Raw genomic sequence first — 15,881 nt, 5'->3', positions numbered from 1 at the left:
GCCATGGTGCCATTTTACTCATCCCATCCCCCCGCTGGGTGCAGGGAGTTACTCTCCTTCCTCTCCCCCCACCAGGCCATGGTGCCATTTTACTCTTCCCATCCCCCCGCTGGGTGCAGGGAGTTACTCTCCTTCCTCTCCCCCCACCAGGCCATGGGGCCATTTTACTCATCCCATCCCCCGCTGGGTGCAGGGAGTTACACTCCTTCCTCTCCCCCCACCAGGCCATGGTGCCATTTTACTCATCCCATCCCCCCGCTGGGTGCAGGGAGTTACTCTCCTTCCTCTCCCCCCACCAGGCCATGGTGCCATTTTACAACTTGGGACTTTTGATTGGGAAGATATCGCCTCGCTGCTCCGACTCTGTGGCCTCTGTCCGCCGGCGCACTGTGGACTGTATCTACTACCTGTTGTATATCCAGCTGAGATATGAAGGTGAGACTGCGCCCCACGCGGGCTGCCCCGCTACCCCCTGTCCCTTGGTGGCCAGGTCTTTTCCCTCCTTTATGCCCCTGTTGTGCCCTTGCTGCCCTCCCTTATTGCCTCTGTGCCCCCTGTCCCTGCAGGATTTGCCCCAGATCACAAAGATGAGTTAGTGGAGAAACTTCTCAGCTTCAAGCAGGGTCTCCAGAAGCCGGACCCAAGCGTCTTGTACCACACGTGCTTCAATGTGGCCATGGTGAGTCTCCCCCCCCCCCCCCCTTCCTTCATCCTGACTTACAATTTCCATTTTACTGGGCCTTGGACTCCCTGCAGCTTCTTGTGGAAAAGCCCTCCTTTTGCCTTTAGTGCCCCCCACATTGTGCAGTCATTGTTGCCTTAGGAGAAGAGCTGCCGTTTGGTTTGGGAACTCCCTGTAGGGCTGGGAGTTGCATTTCAAGAAATGCCCAAAGAAGGGGCAAGTAGAGCTCCCCAGTAGTGCATGATGGGTAAGTCTGATGGGCATGATGGGTAAGTCTGCCTAGGCATGTAGGCCTTGCAGTTTCTGCTGGGTCACCTTGACTCCATAAAGATAGATCGGACACCCTGTGCATCCCCTGTATGAGTCCCTGTGGGGGGTGGAACCGCTGGCATAGGGCATTGCTTATCCTGCCCCCTCTATGGGCCGTTCCCCCACCCGGCACCTCACCTCCTGTTTGATCTTTTTCAGATAATTGGGAAGCGCCTCCCCCCTGAGCAGCTCATCAGCCTCCTCTTCATCACTTTTGAGGGATTATCTGACCCTGATATTAACTGCTCCCGAGCAGCCTCCGTCATGGTGAATTCCCTGCTGAAAGATCGGGGTTCTATCTTACTCGCTAAGGTAGGAATTCCAGTCGTGGGGTAGGAGGGAGTAGGAGGGGGTTCCATACATATCTATAATAATCCCAGTAGGAGGGGTTCCATACATATCTATAATACTCCCAGTAGGAGGGGGTTACATACATATCTATAATACTCCCAGTAGGAGGGGTTCCATACATATCTATAATACTCCCAGTAGGAGGGGTTACATACATATCTATAATAATCCCAGTAGGAGGGGTTCCATACATATCTATAATACTCCCAGTAGGAGGGGGTTACATACATATCTATAATACTCCCAGTAGGAGGGGTTACATACATATCTATAATAATCCCAGTAGGAGGGGTTCCATACATATCTATAATACTCCCAGTAGGAGGGGGTTACATACATATCTATAATACTCCCAGTAGGAGGGGTTCCATACATATCTATAATACTCCCAGTAGGAGGGGGTTACATACATATCTATAATACTCCCAGTAGGAGGGGGTTCCATACATATCTATAATACTCCCAGTAGGAGGGGGTTCCATACATATCTATAATACTCCCAGTAGGAGGGGGTTACATACATATCTATAATACTCCCAGTAGGAGGGGGTTACATACATATCTATAATACTCCCAGTAGGAGGGGGTTACATACATATCTATAATACTCCCAGTAGGAGGGGTTCCATACATATCTATAATACTCCCAGTAGGACGGGTTCCATACATATCTATAATAATCCCAGTAGGAGGGGGTTACATACATATCTATAATACTCCCAGTAGGAGGGGGTTACATACATATCTATAATACTCCCAGTAGGAGGGGGTTACATACATATCTATAATACTCCCAGTAGGAGGGGGTTACATACATATCTATAATACTTCCAGTAGGAGGGGTTACATACATATCTATAATACTCCCAGTAGGAGGGGTTACATACATATCTACAATACTCCCAGTAGGAGGGGCTACATACATATCTATAATACTCCCAATAGGAGGGGTTACATACATATCTATAATACTCCCAGTAGGAGGGGGTTCCATACATATCTATAATACTCCCAGTAGGAGGGGTTCATACATCTAAATACTCCAGTAGGAGGGGTCATACATCTAATACCCCAGTAGGAGGGGTTACATACATATCTATAATACTCCCAGTAGGAGGGGGTTACATACATATCTATAATACTCCCAGTAGGAGGGGTTCACATCATATTAATACTCCAGTAGAGGGGTTACATACATATCTACAATACTCCCAGTAGGAGGGGCTACATACATATCTATAATACTCCCAGTAGGAGGGGGTTACATACATATCTATAATACTCCCAATAGGAGGGGTTACATACATATCTATAATACTCCCAATAGGAGGGGTTACATACATATCTATAATACTCCCAGTAGGAGGGGGTTCCATACATATCTATAATACTCCCAGTAGGAGGGGTTCCATACATATCTATAATACTCCCAGTAGGAGGGGGTTCCATACATATCTATAATACTCCCAGTAGGAGGGGTTACATACATATCTATAATACTCCCAGTAGGAGGGGGTTACATACATATCTATAATACTCCCAGTAGGAGGGGTTACATACATATCTATAATACTCCCAGTAGGAGGGGGTTCCATACATATCTATAATACTCCCAGTAGGAGGGGGTTCCATACATATCTATAATACTCCCAGTAGGAGGGGGTTCCATACATATCTATAATACTCCCAGTAGGAGGGGGTTCCATACATATCTATAATACTCCCAGTAGGAGGGGGTTCCATACATATCTATAATACTCCCAGTAGGAGGGGGTTACATACATATCTATAATACTCCCAGTAGGAGGGATTATGTAATACTCCCAGTAGGAGGGGGTTACACAGATACCTATAGTAGTAGGTGTAGTTGGTAATGACAGTGGGGAGGGGTTGCAGATAGTGTCAGTAGGAGGAGTTAGGGCAGGAGTGGCCAATCACATGAGTTGCTGCTGCCTGACCCAAAGCTTTGCCCCACAGGTGCCGGACATCATGGCGCGGGTAGAGGAGCAGCTGCAGGAGACGCAGGAGGCGCATGTCAGGAAAGCTGCGCTACAGACTGTCTATATCCTGGCCTCGCAACACCTGGAGGCCGTACTGAGCAGCCTCTTGTCCTGCCCCCTCCCCTACGCCAGGTAACTGCCCCGGGGCGGGGACTCTTAGCTTTTGTGTAGTGTCTGTGTCCATGAGTGTGAGTGTGTCCCTGAGTGTGATTGAGTGTGTATCAGTGAGTGTGTCCCTGAATGTGTATCAGTGAGTGTGTCCCTGAGTGTGAGTGTGTATCAGTGAGTGTGAGTGTGTATCAGTGAGTGTGTCCCTGAGTGTGAGTGTGTATCAGTGAGTGTGAGTGTGTATCAGTGAGTGTGTCCCTGAGTGTGAGTGTGTATCAGTGAGTGTGAGTGTGTATCAGTGAGTGTGTCCCTGAGTGTGAGTGTGTATCAGTGAGTGTGAGTGTGTATCAGTGAGTGTGTCCCTGAGTGTGAGTGTGTATCAGTGAGTGTGAGTGTGTATCAGTGAGTGTGTCCCTGAGTGTGAGTGTGTATCAGTGAGTGTGAGTGTGTATCAGTGAGTGTGTCCCTGAGTGTGAGTGTGTATCAGTGAGTGTGAGTGTGTATCAGTGAGTGTGTCCCTGAATGTGTATCAGTGAGTGTGTCCCTGAGTGTGTGTGTATCAGTGAGTGTGAGTGTGTATCAGTGAGTGTGTCCCTGAGTGTGAGTGTGTATCAGTGAGTGTGAGTGTGTATCAGTGAGTGTGTCTCTGAGTGTGAGTGTGTATCAGTGAGTGTGAGTGTGTATCAGTGAGTGTGTCCCTGAGTGTGAGTGTGTATCAGTGAGTGTGAGTGTGTATCAGTGAGTGTGTCTCTGAGTGTGAGTGTGTATCAGTGAGTGTGAGTGTGTATCAGTGAGTGTGTCCCTGAGTGTGAGTGTGTATCAGTGAGTGTGTGTATCAGTGAGTGTGTCCCTGAGTGTGAGTGTGTATCAGTGAGTGTGAGTGTGTATTAGTGAGTGTGTCTCTGAGTGTGTATCAGTGAGTGTATCCCTGAGTGTGAGTGTGTATCAGTGAGTGTGAGTGTGTATCAGTGAGTGTGTCCCTGAGTGTGAGTGTGTATCAGTGAGTGTGAGTGTGTATTAGTGAGTGTGTCTCTGAGTGTGTATCAGTGAGTGTATCCCTGAGTGTGTATCAGTGAGTGTGAGTGTGTATCAGTGAGTGTGTCCCTGAGTGTGAGTGTGTATCAGTGAGTGTGAGTGTGTATTAGTGAGTGTGTCTCTGAGTGTGTATCAGTGAGTGTATCCCTGAGTGTGAGTGTGTATCAGTGAGTGTGTGTATCAGTGAGTGTGTCCCTGAGTGTGAGTGTGTATCAGTGAGTGTGAGTGTGTATCAGTGAGTGTGTCCCTGAGTGTGAGTGTGTATCAGTGAGTGTGAGTGTGTATCAGTGAGTGTGTCCCTGAGTGTGAGTGTGTATCAGTGAGTGTGAGTGTGTATCAGTGAGTGTGTCCCTGAGTGTGAGTGTGTATCAGTGAGTGTGAGTGTGTATTAGTGAGTGTGTCTCTGAGTGTGTATCAGTGAGTGTATCCCTGAGTGTGAGTGTGTATCAGTGAGTGTGTGTATCAGTGAGTGTGTCCCTGAGTGTGAGTGTGTATCAGTGAGTGTGAGTGTGTATCAGTGAGTGTGTCCCTGAGTGTGAGTGTGTATCAGTGAGTGTTGGTGCAAGCCCCCAGTCTCTAATAATTTCCCCCTGTGTCTTTCAGTGAGACGTGTGTGCTGTGGGGGGCGCTCTCGTCGGACCCCCCCCTTACCTCCCAGGTACTGGAACTGCTCATGGGCAAAATGGGTGTTGATGTCCCCTACAAGGAGAGCAAATCCTCCCTGCTGAGCTCTGTGTCCGGCCGCGTCGCCACCCTCCTGCCGCTCGCTGTAAGTACATCTGGGTCCCTCCTGCCGCTCCCTGTAAGTACATCTGGGTCCCTCCTGCCGCTCCCTGTAAGTACATCTGGGTCCCTCCTGCCGCTCGCTGTAAGTACATCTGGGTCCCTCCTGCCGCTCCCTGTAAGTACATCTGGGTCCCTCCTGCCGCTCCCTGTAAGTACATCTGGGTCCCTCCTGCCGCTCCCTGTAAGTACATCTGAGTCCCTCCTGCCGCTCCCTGTAAGTACATCTGGGTCCCTCCTGCCGCTCGCTGTAAGTACATCTGGTCCCTCCTGCCGCTCGCTGTAAGTACATCTGGGTCCCTCCTGCCGCTCGCTGTAAGTACATCTGGGTCCCTCCTGCCGCTCCCTGTAAGTACATCTGGGTCCCTCCTGCCGCTCGCTGTAAGTACATCTGGGTCCCTCCTGCCGCTCGCTGTAAGTACATCTGGGTCCCTCCTGCCGCTCGCTGTAAGTACATCTGGGTCCCTCCTGCCGCTCCCTGTAAGTACATCTGGGTCCCTCCTGCCGCTCGCTGTAAGTACATCTGGGTCCCTCCTGCCGCTCGCTGTAAGTACATCTGGGTCCCTCCTGCCGCTCCCTGTAAGTACATCTGGGTCCCTCCTGCCGCTCCCTGTAAGTACATCTGGGTCCCTCCTGCCGCTCGCTGTAAGTACATCTGGGTCCCTCCTGCCGCTCGCTGTAAGTACATCTGGGTCCCTCCTGCCGCTCGCTGTAATACATCTGGGTCCCTCTGCCGCTCGCTGTAAGTACATCTGGGTCCCTCCTGCCGCTCCCTGTAAGTACATCTGGGTCCCTCCTGCCGCTCCCTGTAAGTACATCTGGGTCCCTCCTGCCGCTCGCTGTAAGTACATCTGGGTCCCTCCTGCCGCTCCCTGTAAGTACATCTGGGTCCCTCCTGCCGCTCCCTGTAAGTACATCTGGGTCCCTCCTGCCGCTCCCTGTAAGTACATCTGGGTCCCTCCTGCCGCTCCTGTAAGTACATCTGGGTCCCTCCTGCCGCTCCCTGTAAGTACATCTGGGTCCCTCCTGCCGCTCCTGTAAGTACATCTGGGTCCCTCCTGCCGCTTCCTGTAAGTACATCTGGGTCCCTCCTGCCGCTCCCTGTAAGTACATCTGGGTCCCTCCTGCCGCTTCCTGTAAGTACATCTGGGTCCCTCCTGCCGCTCCCTGTAAGTACATCTGGGTCCCTCCTGCCGCTCCCTGTAAGTACATCTGGGTCCCTCCTGCCGCTCCCTGTAAGTACATCTGGGTCCCTCCTGCCGCTCGCTGTAAGTACACTGGGTCCCCTGCCGCTCCCTGAAGTACATTGGTCCCTCCTGCCGCTCCCTGTAAGTACATCTGGGTCCCTCTGCCGCTCCTGTAAGTACATCTGGGTCCCTCCTGCCGCTCCTGTAAGTACATCTGGGTCCCTCCTGCCGCTTCCTGTAAGTACATCTGGGGGTCCTCCTGCCCCGCTCCCTGTAAGTACATCTGGGTCCCTCCTGCCGCTCGCTGTAAGTACATCTTGGGTCCCTCCTGCCGCTCCCTGTAAAGTACATCTGGGTCCCTCCTGCCGCTCCCTGTAAGTACATCTGGGTCCCTCCTGCCGCTCCCTGTAAGTACATCTGGGTCCCTCCTGCCGCTCCCTGTAAGTACATCTGGGTCCCTCCTGCCGCTCGCTGTAAGTACATCTGGGTCCCTCCTGCCGCTCGCTGTAAGTACATCTGGGTCCCTCCTGCCGCTCGCTGTAAGTACATCTGGGTCTCCTGCCGCTCCCGTAAGTACATCTGGGTCCCTCGTGCCGCTCCCTGTAAGTACATCTGGGTCCCTCCTGCCGCTCCCTGTAAGTACATCTGAGTCCCTCCTGCCGCTCCCTGTAAGTACATCTGGGTCCCTCCTGCCGCTCCCTGTAAGTGCATCTGGGTCCCTCCTGCCGCTCCCTGTAAGTGCATCTGGGTCCCTCCTGCCGCTCCCTGTAAGTACATCTGGGTCCCTCCTGCCGCTCCCTGTAAGTGCATCTGGGTCCCTCCTGCCGCTCCCTGTAAGTGCATCTGGGTCCCTCCTGCCGCTCCCTGTAAGTGCATCTGGGTCCCTCCTGCCGCTCCCTGTAAGTGCATCTGGGTCCCTCCTGCCGCTCCCTGTAAGTGCATCTGGGTCCCTCCTGCCGCTCCCTGTAAGTAGATCTGGGTCCCTCCTGCCGCTCCTGTAATACATCTGAGTCCTCCTGCCGCTCCCTGTAAGTACATCTGGGTCCCTCCTGCCGCTCCCTGTAAGTACATCTGGGTCCCTCCTGCCGCTCGCTGTAAGTACATCTGGGTCCCTCCTGCCGCTCCCTGTAAGTACATCTGGGTCCCTCCTGCCGCTCGCTGTAAGTACATCTGGGTCCCTCCTGCCGCTCCCTGTAAGTACATCTGGGTCCCTCCTGCCGCTCCCTGTAAGTACATCTGGGTCCCTCCTGCCGCTCCCTGTAAGTGCATCTGGGTCCCTCCTGCCGCTCCCTGTAAGTACATCTGGGTCCCTCCTGCCGCTCCCTGTAAGTACATCTGGGTCCCTCCTGCCGCTCCCTGTAAGTACATCTGGGTCCCTCCTGCCGCTCGCTGTAAGTACATCTGGGTCCCTCCTGCCGCTCCCTGTAAGTACATCTGGGTCCCTCCTGCCGCTCGCTGTAAGTACATCTGGGTCCCTCCTGCCGCTCCCTGTAAGTACATCTGGGTCCCTCCTGCCGCTCGCTGTAAGTACATCTGGGTCCCTCCTGCCGCTCCCTGTAAGTACATCTGGGTCCCTCCTGCCGCTCCCTGTAAGTACATCTGGGTCCCTCCTGCCGCTCCCTGTAAGTACATCTGGTCCCTCCTGCCGCTCCCTGTAAGTGCATCTGGGTCCCTCCTGCCGCTCCCTGTAAGTACATCTGGGTCCCTCCTGCCGCTCGCTGTAAGTACATCTGGGTCCCTCCTGCCGCTCCCTGGTAAGTACATCTGGGTCCCTCCTGCCGCTCCCTGTAAGTACATCTGGGTCCCTCCTGCCGCTCCCTGTAAGTACATCTGGGTCCCTCCTGCCGCTCCCTGTAAGTACATCTGGTCCCTCCTGCCGCTCCCTGTAAGTACATCTGGGTCCCTCCTGCCGCTCCCTGTAAGTACATCTGGGTCCCTCCTGCCGCTCCCTGTAAGTACATCTGGGTCCCTCCTGCCGCTCCCTGTAAGTACATCTGGGTCCCTCCTGCCGCTCCCTGTAAGTACATCTGGGTCCCTCCTGCCGCTCCCTGTAAGTACATCTGGGTCCCTCCTGCCGCTCCCTGTAAGTACATCTGGGTCCCTCCTGCCGCTCCCTGTAAGTACATCTGGGTCCCTCCTGCCGCTCCCTGTAAGTGCATCTGGGTCCCTCCTGCCGCTCCCTGTAAGTGCAAGTGCTCTGTCACTCAGGGGTCCTGTATTGTGTCCCCGAGTTCCCTTGCTCCCTGAGTATTGATAAATCACCACTCTGGGGTCTGCCCCTACCACTGCAGGGTGACATAGACAGGAGGGAATTATGGGACATGGAGTTTGTCCCTCCCACTGCAGGGTGACATAGACAGGAGGGAATTATGGGACATGGAGTTTGTCCCTCCCACTGCAGGGTGACATAGACAGGAGGGAATTATGGGACATGGAGTTTGTCCCTCCCACTGCAGGGTGACATAGACAGGAGGGAATTATGGGACATGGAATCTGCCCCTCCCACTGCAGGGGGATTGGAGGGAAATGCTGTGAGGGTAGGGAGTTCTAGGTGCTGAGGGGGCTGGCAGAAGTGGGTCAGGGTGCTACAGGGGGGCTTTATGCCCTGGGGGTGCAGGGAGACTAGGCAAGGTGGCTACTGTTGGCAGAGGGGTTCCTGGGTATCAGTGTTGGGGGTCGGGCCCTGTTATAAGGGCTAATGGCCTTTATCCAATCAGAGGCAGCCATTCACACCCCCCACCAAGCGTTTGCGTCTCCCCTGAGCCGCCGATTGAGCGGGAGCCGCGGCCGCTTGTCCAGAACAGGAGCCTCATTCCAGACGCAGCAGCTGCACCAGATCTTCATTTCCTGCCCCGGAGGGAGGGGGGGGACTGGGGGAGTCTGGAACGTGGCTCTGGCTTCTTTTATTCCCTGTTCCAGTTAATCCCTGGCTCCATGCACCCCCCAACCAGGTGTTTCCCTCCCCCACTCGCCTGCTTTCATCTGCCCTCTGGCTTCCTAGATATTATTGGGGGTGTTGGGGAGAGATTGCGGGTGTGGCAGCGCCAACGTGAGTTTAGTTTCCCTTTGCGCCCTGCTGCACCCCCTAAATGCCCCACGTGCAGCCTGGGGCTGCCCTACTCCCGGCTGCACCACCTTCTGTGCCCATACAATTCCTGGGCCGCTGCCCATACACTGACAGATCTGCCAAACCTGATTGGTCCAATTTTTTGATCTCCAGGCCATGGAGAGACTGGATTCTCAGTCAGTATCTGGAACAGAAAGCTGCTGCCTTGGTGTGGAGGGGCGGAGCTCTGTGTATGGCCCACCCCTCAGTTAACCCCGCCTGCCTGGAGCCACTTGGTACAACCTACGGCCATCCCAGCTCTGGGTAAAGCAGCCATAGGGTTAATGCCCCTGCCCTTACCCAGCAGCCATAGGGTTAATGCCCCTGCCCTTACCCAGCAGCCATAGGGTTAATGCCCCTGCCCTTACCCAGCAGCCATAGGGTTAATTCCCCAAGTAACATTCGTGAGCAGTGGGAGTTGTGAAACCCGAGCAGTGGGAGGGACTGACCCCAAATCCCATAATTCCTTGTTGAGGTTCCATCGACCTTTCCCTTCTGCCCTTACCCTTTATTCCCAGCCCCCCATTGGACAATAGCTGACACATGACCATCCTTTCCCACAGGCCTCGTGTGCTGTATGTGAGATCCTCTCTGCGCCAGACTCCGCCCCCGCGGTACAGGAGCTGTACCCCCAGCTCTTTGTGACCCTCCTCCTCCGCATCAGCGTCATGATTGGGGTGCAACTGCCAAAGAACCTGGGGCCTTCCAAGGATCGGAAAAACTCCAGCAGCCCCCCATCCAGGGACCTGGACCCCTGCGGGTAACTAAGCCATTACTCACTGTCTGAGGGGCCCCTGCGGGTAACTAAGCCATTACTCACTGTCTGAGGGGCCCCTGCGGGTAACTAAGCCATTACTCACTGTCTGAGGGGCCCCTGCGGGTAACTAAGCCATTACTCACTGTCTGAGGGGCCCCTGCGGGTAACTAAACCATTACTCACTGTCTGAGGGGCCCCTGCGGGTAACTAAACCATTACTCACTGTCTGAGGGGCCCCTGCGGGTAACTAAACCATTACTCACTGTCTGAGGGGCCCCTGCGGGTAACTAAACCATTACTCACTGTCTGAGGGTAACTAAACCATTACTCACTGTCTGAGGGGCCCCTGCGGGTAACTAAATCATTACTCATTGTCTGAGGGTAACTAAACCATTACTCACTGTCTGAGGGTAACTAAACCATTACTCACTGTCTGAGGGGCCCCTGCGGGTAACTAAATCATTACTCATTGTCTGAGGGTAACTAAACCATTACTCACTGTCTGAGGGGCCCCTGCGGGTAACTAAACCATTACTCACTGTCTGAGGGTAACTAAACCATTACTCACTGTCTGAGGGACCCCTGCGGGTAACTAAACCATTACTCATTGTCTGAGGGTAACTAAACCATTACTCACTGTCTGAGGGTAACTAAACCATTACTCACTGTCTGAGGGGCCCCTGCGGGTAACTAAACCATTACTCACTGTCTGAGGGGCCCCTGCGGGTAACTAAACCATTACTCACTGTCTGAGGGGCCCCTGCGGGTAACTAAACCATTACTCACTGTCTGAGGGTAACTAAACCATTACTCACTGTCTGAGGGACCCCTGCGGGTAACTAAACCATTACTCATTGTCTGAGGGTAACTAAACCATTACTCACTGTCTGAGGGTAACTAAACCATTACTCACTGTCTGAGGGGCCCCTGCGGGTAACTAAACCATTACTCACTGTCTGAGGGGCCCCTGCGGGTAACTAAACCATTACTCACTGTCTGAGGGTAACTAAACCATTACTCACTGTCTGAGGGACCCCTGCGGGTAACTAAACCATTACTCACTGTCTGAGGGTAACTAAACCATTACTCACTGTCTGAGGGACCCCTGCGGGTAACTAAACCATTACTCACTGTCTGAGGGTAACTAAACCATTACTCCCAGTCTGAGGGGCCCCTGCGGGTAACTAAACCATTACTCACTGTCTGAGGGTAACTAAACCATTACTCACTGTCTGAGGGACCCCTGCGGGTAACTAAACCATTACTCATTGTCTGAGGGTAACTAAACCATTACTCACTGTCTGAGGGGCCCCTGCGGGTAACTAAATCATTACTCATTGTCTGAGGGTAACTAAACCATTACTCACTGTCTGAGGGGCCCCTGCGGGTAACTAAATCATTACTCATTGTCTGAGGGTAACTAAACCATTACTCACTGTCTGAGGGTAACTAAACCATTACTCACTGTCTGAGGGGCCCCTGCGGGTAACTAAATCATTACTCATTGTCTGAGGGTAACTAAACCATTACTCACTGTCTGAGGGGCCCCTGCGGGTAACTAAACCATTACTCACTGTCTGAGGGTAACTAAACCATTACTCCCAGTCTGAGGGGCCCCTGCGGGTAACTAAACCATTACTCACTGTCTGAGGGGCCCCTGGGGGTAACTAAACCATTACTCACTGTCTGAGGGTAACTAAACCATTACTCACTGTCTGAGGGACCCCTGCGGGTAACTAAACCATTACTCATTGTCTGAGGGTAACTAAACCATTACTCACTGTCTGAGGGTAACTAAACCATTACTCACTGTCTGAGGGGCCCCTGCAGGTAACTAAACCATTACTCACTGTCTGAGGGGCCCCTGCGGGTAACTAAACCATTACTCACTGTCTGAGGGGCCCCTGCGGGTAACTAAACCATTACTCACTGTCTGAGGGGCCCCTGCGGGTAACTAAACCATTACTCACTGTCTGAGGGGCCCCTGCGGGTAACTAAACCATTACTCACTGTCTGAGGGTAACTAAACCATTACTCACTGTCTGAGGGGCCCCTGCGGGTAACTAAACCATTACTCCCATTTTGAGGGGCCCCTGCAGGTAACTAAACCATTACTCCCAGTCTGAGGGGCCCCTGCGGGTAACTAAACCATTACTCCCAGTCTGAGAGGCCCCTGCGGGTAACTAACCCATTACTCCCAGTCTGAGGGGCCCCTGCGGGTAACTAAACCATTACTCACTGTCTGAGGGTAACTAAACCATTACTCACTGTCTGAGGGGCCCCTGCGGGTAACTAAACCATTACTCACTGTCTGAGGGTAACTAAACCATTACTCACTGTCTGAGGGTAACTAAACCATTACTCCCAGTCTGAGGGGCCCCTGCGGGTAACTAAACCATTACTCCCAGTCTGAGGGTAACTAAACCATTACTCACTGCCTGAGGGGCCCCTGCGGGTAACTAAACCATTACTCCCAGTCTGAGGGGCCCCTGCGGGTAACTAAACCATTACTCACTGTCTGAGGGGCCCCTGCGGGTAACTAAACCATTACTCACTGTCTGAGGGGCCCCTGCTGGTACCTAAACCATTACTCACTGTCTGAGGGGCCCCTGCGGGTAACTAAACCATTACTCACTGTCTGAGGGGCCCCTGCGGGTAACTAAACCATTACTCACTGTCTAAGGGGCCCCTGCGGGTAACTAAACCATTACTCACTGTCTGAGGGGCCCCTGCGGGTAACTAAACCATTACTCACTGTCTGAGGGGCCCCTGCGGGTTGTCAGACCATTAATGCCAGATCATTAAGGGGTACCTGTGATTAACCAGACACTATGTGCTGGGGTATGTGCCACCCTAGGTGCCGGGGTATGTGCCGCACTATGTGCCGGGGTAAGTGCCTCCCTAGGTGCCGGTGTATGTGCCTCCCTAGGTGCCGGGGTATGTGCCTCCCTAGGTGCCGGTGTATGTGCCGCACTAGGTGCCGGGGTATGTGCCGCACTAGGTGCCAGGGTATGTGCCTCCCTAGGTGCCGGTGTTTGTGCCTCCCTAGGTGCCGGTGTATGTGCCTCCCTAGGTGCCGGTGTATGTGCCACACTAGGTGCCGGGGTATGTGCCTCCCTAGGTGCCGGGGTATGTGCCTCCCTAGGTGCCGGTGTATGTGCCTCCCTAGGTGCCGGTGTATGTGCCTCCCTAGGTGCCGGTGTATGTGCCTCCCTAGGTGCCGGTGTATGTGCCTCCCTAGGTGCCGGTGTATGTGCCACACTAGGTGCCGGGGTATGTGCCTCCCTAGGTGCCGGGGTATGTGCCTCCCTAGGTGCCGGGGTATGTGCCTACCTAGGTGCCGGGGTAGGCGCCTCCCTAGGTGCCGGGGTAGGTGCCACCCTAGGTGCCGGGGTAGGTGCCACCCTAGGTGCCAGTTATGCCCCACTAATTCTACTCTTTGCCGTGTATTTGGGTATGTGTCGCACTATGTGCCGGGGTATGTGCCACCCTAGGTGCTGGGGTATGTGCCTCCCTAGGTGTCGGGGTATGTGCCTCCCTAGGTGCCTCCCTAGGTGCCGGGGTATGTGCCACCCTAGGTGCTGGGGTATGTGCCTCCCTAGGTGTCGGGGTATGTGCCTCCCTAGGTGCCTCCCTAGGTGCCGGGGTATGTGCCACCCTAGGTGCTGGGGTATGTGCCTCCCTAGGTGCCGGGGTATGTGCCACCCTAGGTGCCAGGGTATGTGCCACCCTAGGTGCCGGGGTAGGTGCCACCCTAGGTGCCGGGGTATGTGCCACCCTATGTATCACCCTAGGTGCCGGGGTATGTGCCACCCTTGGTGACGGGGTATGTGCCACCCTAGGTGCCAGGGTATGTGCCACCCTAGGTGCCGGGGTATGTGCCACCCTAGGTGCAGGGTATAAGGGCAAGTAGCTCTGTATCTGCAGAAGGACTGAGTAATTTTTTAGACCAGAGCAGGGGAGGTCGCTGGGTCATTCCATGACAAGAATAAAGGGGGGGGGGGTCTTATCTGATTGGCTGAAGGAGCTGCCAGTTATGCCCCACTAATTCTACTCTTTGCCGTGTATTTGCCCCCCTGTATGTTCGCTGGGCAGCTCTGCGGTGGAGGCGCTGAAGTTCATGCTGAGCCGGGGGGGCAGCGAGGAGGTGACGTGCAGTTTGGAGGCAGAAGGAGGTTGGGAGAACATGAGGAAAGAGGAGACTCACCATTTAGGGGTTTCCTCCCTGAGCAGGTGGGAGGGGTAAATGGGCCGGGGGGGGGTCTTGACTATTATTTATGTGTTTTTAGGGTTTTCCCAGCCAGTTCAGTCTCTCTGCCCCCCAAGTCCCTAACCCCATACCCATCCATCCTCTGTCTCTACTGTCACTTTCCCCCAATCCCCGCCTCCTCTCTCTCTACACTTATGCCCCTCCCACCATCTCTTTACCCCCCCCAGCCTCCCCTCCCCCTACACTTATGCCCCTGCCCCTGCTCATTGGTGCCGCCCTCGGCCCAACACCCCTGTACCCATCAATGTAAAGCCGAGGGAGGGCCAAACGATTGGATCACTGGTATCTCCTCCTTAGGTGGAAAGATCCACTTGTTTGGGGACCTTGTCCAATGGGAGACTCTTACAGTGTATGGGCAGCTATACCCCCTACCCAACACCCCCGGCAGGGCATTCCCCAACTCCCTCACCATGAGGAACCCCCTACCCAACACCCCCCGGCAGGGCATTCCCCAACTCCCTCACCATGAGGAACCCCCTACCCAACACCCCCCGGCAGGGCATTCCCCAACCCCCTCACCATGAGGAACCCCCTACCCAATACCCCCCGGCAGGGCATTCCCCAACCCCCTCACCATGAGGAACCCCCTACCCAATACCCCCCCGGCAGGGCATTCCCCAACCCCCTCACCATGAGGAACCCCCTACCCAATACCCCCCCGGCAGGGCATTCCCCAACCCCCTCACCATGAGGAACCCCCTACCCAACACCCCCCGGCAGGGCATTCCCCAACCCCCTCACCATGAGGAACCCCCTACCCAACACCCCCCGGCAGGGCATTCCCCAACCCCCTCACCATGAGGAACCCCCTACCCAACACCCCGGCAGGGCATTCCCCAACCCCCTCACCATGAGGAACCCCCTACCCAATACCCCCCGGCAGGGCATTCCCCAACCCAGAGAGAGTAGAACCTTCCCATAGAGAAGCCCTGTCTGTATAACCCCTCTTACCCCTTCCCACTCTGCTTTATTGCCCCCCTGTGCAGCTCCATGGTGCAGTACGCGGGCCCCAAGCTCCCGGTGATACTGAAGGCTCTGCAGCCGGCACTGAGCAGTGTGTATGAGCGACAGCGAATCACAGCCACAGCCTTCCTGGCCGAGGTACAACTTGCCCTTGTTTCTGCCCCCTGTGTTACCCCCTCTGTGCTTAGTGGCACCAACCACCCCCAATCCCTGACCCTCTGTAGTGGGAGGGGCTAGCTCCATGTCCCATAATGCATTCTGTCTGTGTCACCCTGCAGTGGGAGGGGCTGGCTTTATGCTGACTGCTGGCAGGAGGGGTGCTGCAGGGCA

The 15,881-nt window shown here is 54.5% G+C and overlaps 1 protein-coding gene across 4 annotated transcripts in view; it reads left to right on the top strand.

Annotated features, from left to right (window-relative positions):
- Positions 1 to 15,881, top strand: part of mroh1 (maestro heat-like repeat family member 1) — a 74,743-nt gene that overhangs the window by 42,789 nt on the left and 16,073 nt on the right. For all 4 annotated transcript variants that reach the window (XM_031904563.1, XM_031904566.1, XM_031904562.1 and 1 more), the window contains 8 exons: positions 300 to 435; positions 567 to 679; positions 1,151 to 1,303; positions 3,320 to 3,474; positions 5,089 to 5,254; positions 10,125 to 10,321; positions 14,414 to 14,551; positions 15,575 to 15,689. In XM_031904563.1, the coding sequence (XP_031760423.1) occupies positions 300 to 435; positions 567 to 679; positions 1,151 to 1,303; positions 3,320 to 3,474; positions 5,089 to 5,254; positions 10,125 to 10,321; positions 14,414 to 14,551; positions 15,575 to 15,689 (1,173 nt within the window). The remainder of the gene's footprint in view (positions 1 to 299; positions 436 to 566; positions 680 to 1,150; positions 1,304 to 3,319; positions 3,475 to 5,088; positions 5,255 to 10,124; positions 10,322 to 14,413; positions 14,552 to 15,574; positions 15,690 to 15,881) is intronic.

The sequence above is a fragment of the Xenopus tropicalis genome, chromosome 6 (assembly GCF_000004195.4).
Source record: "Xenopus tropicalis strain Nigerian chromosome 6, UCB_Xtro_10.0, whole genome shotgun sequence".
Classification (NCBI taxonomy): Eukaryota; Metazoa; Chordata; class Amphibia; order Anura; family Pipidae; genus Xenopus; species Xenopus tropicalis.
Note: the sequence above shows the minus strand (reverse complement) of the source record. Positions and strands in the feature narration are given on the sequence as shown.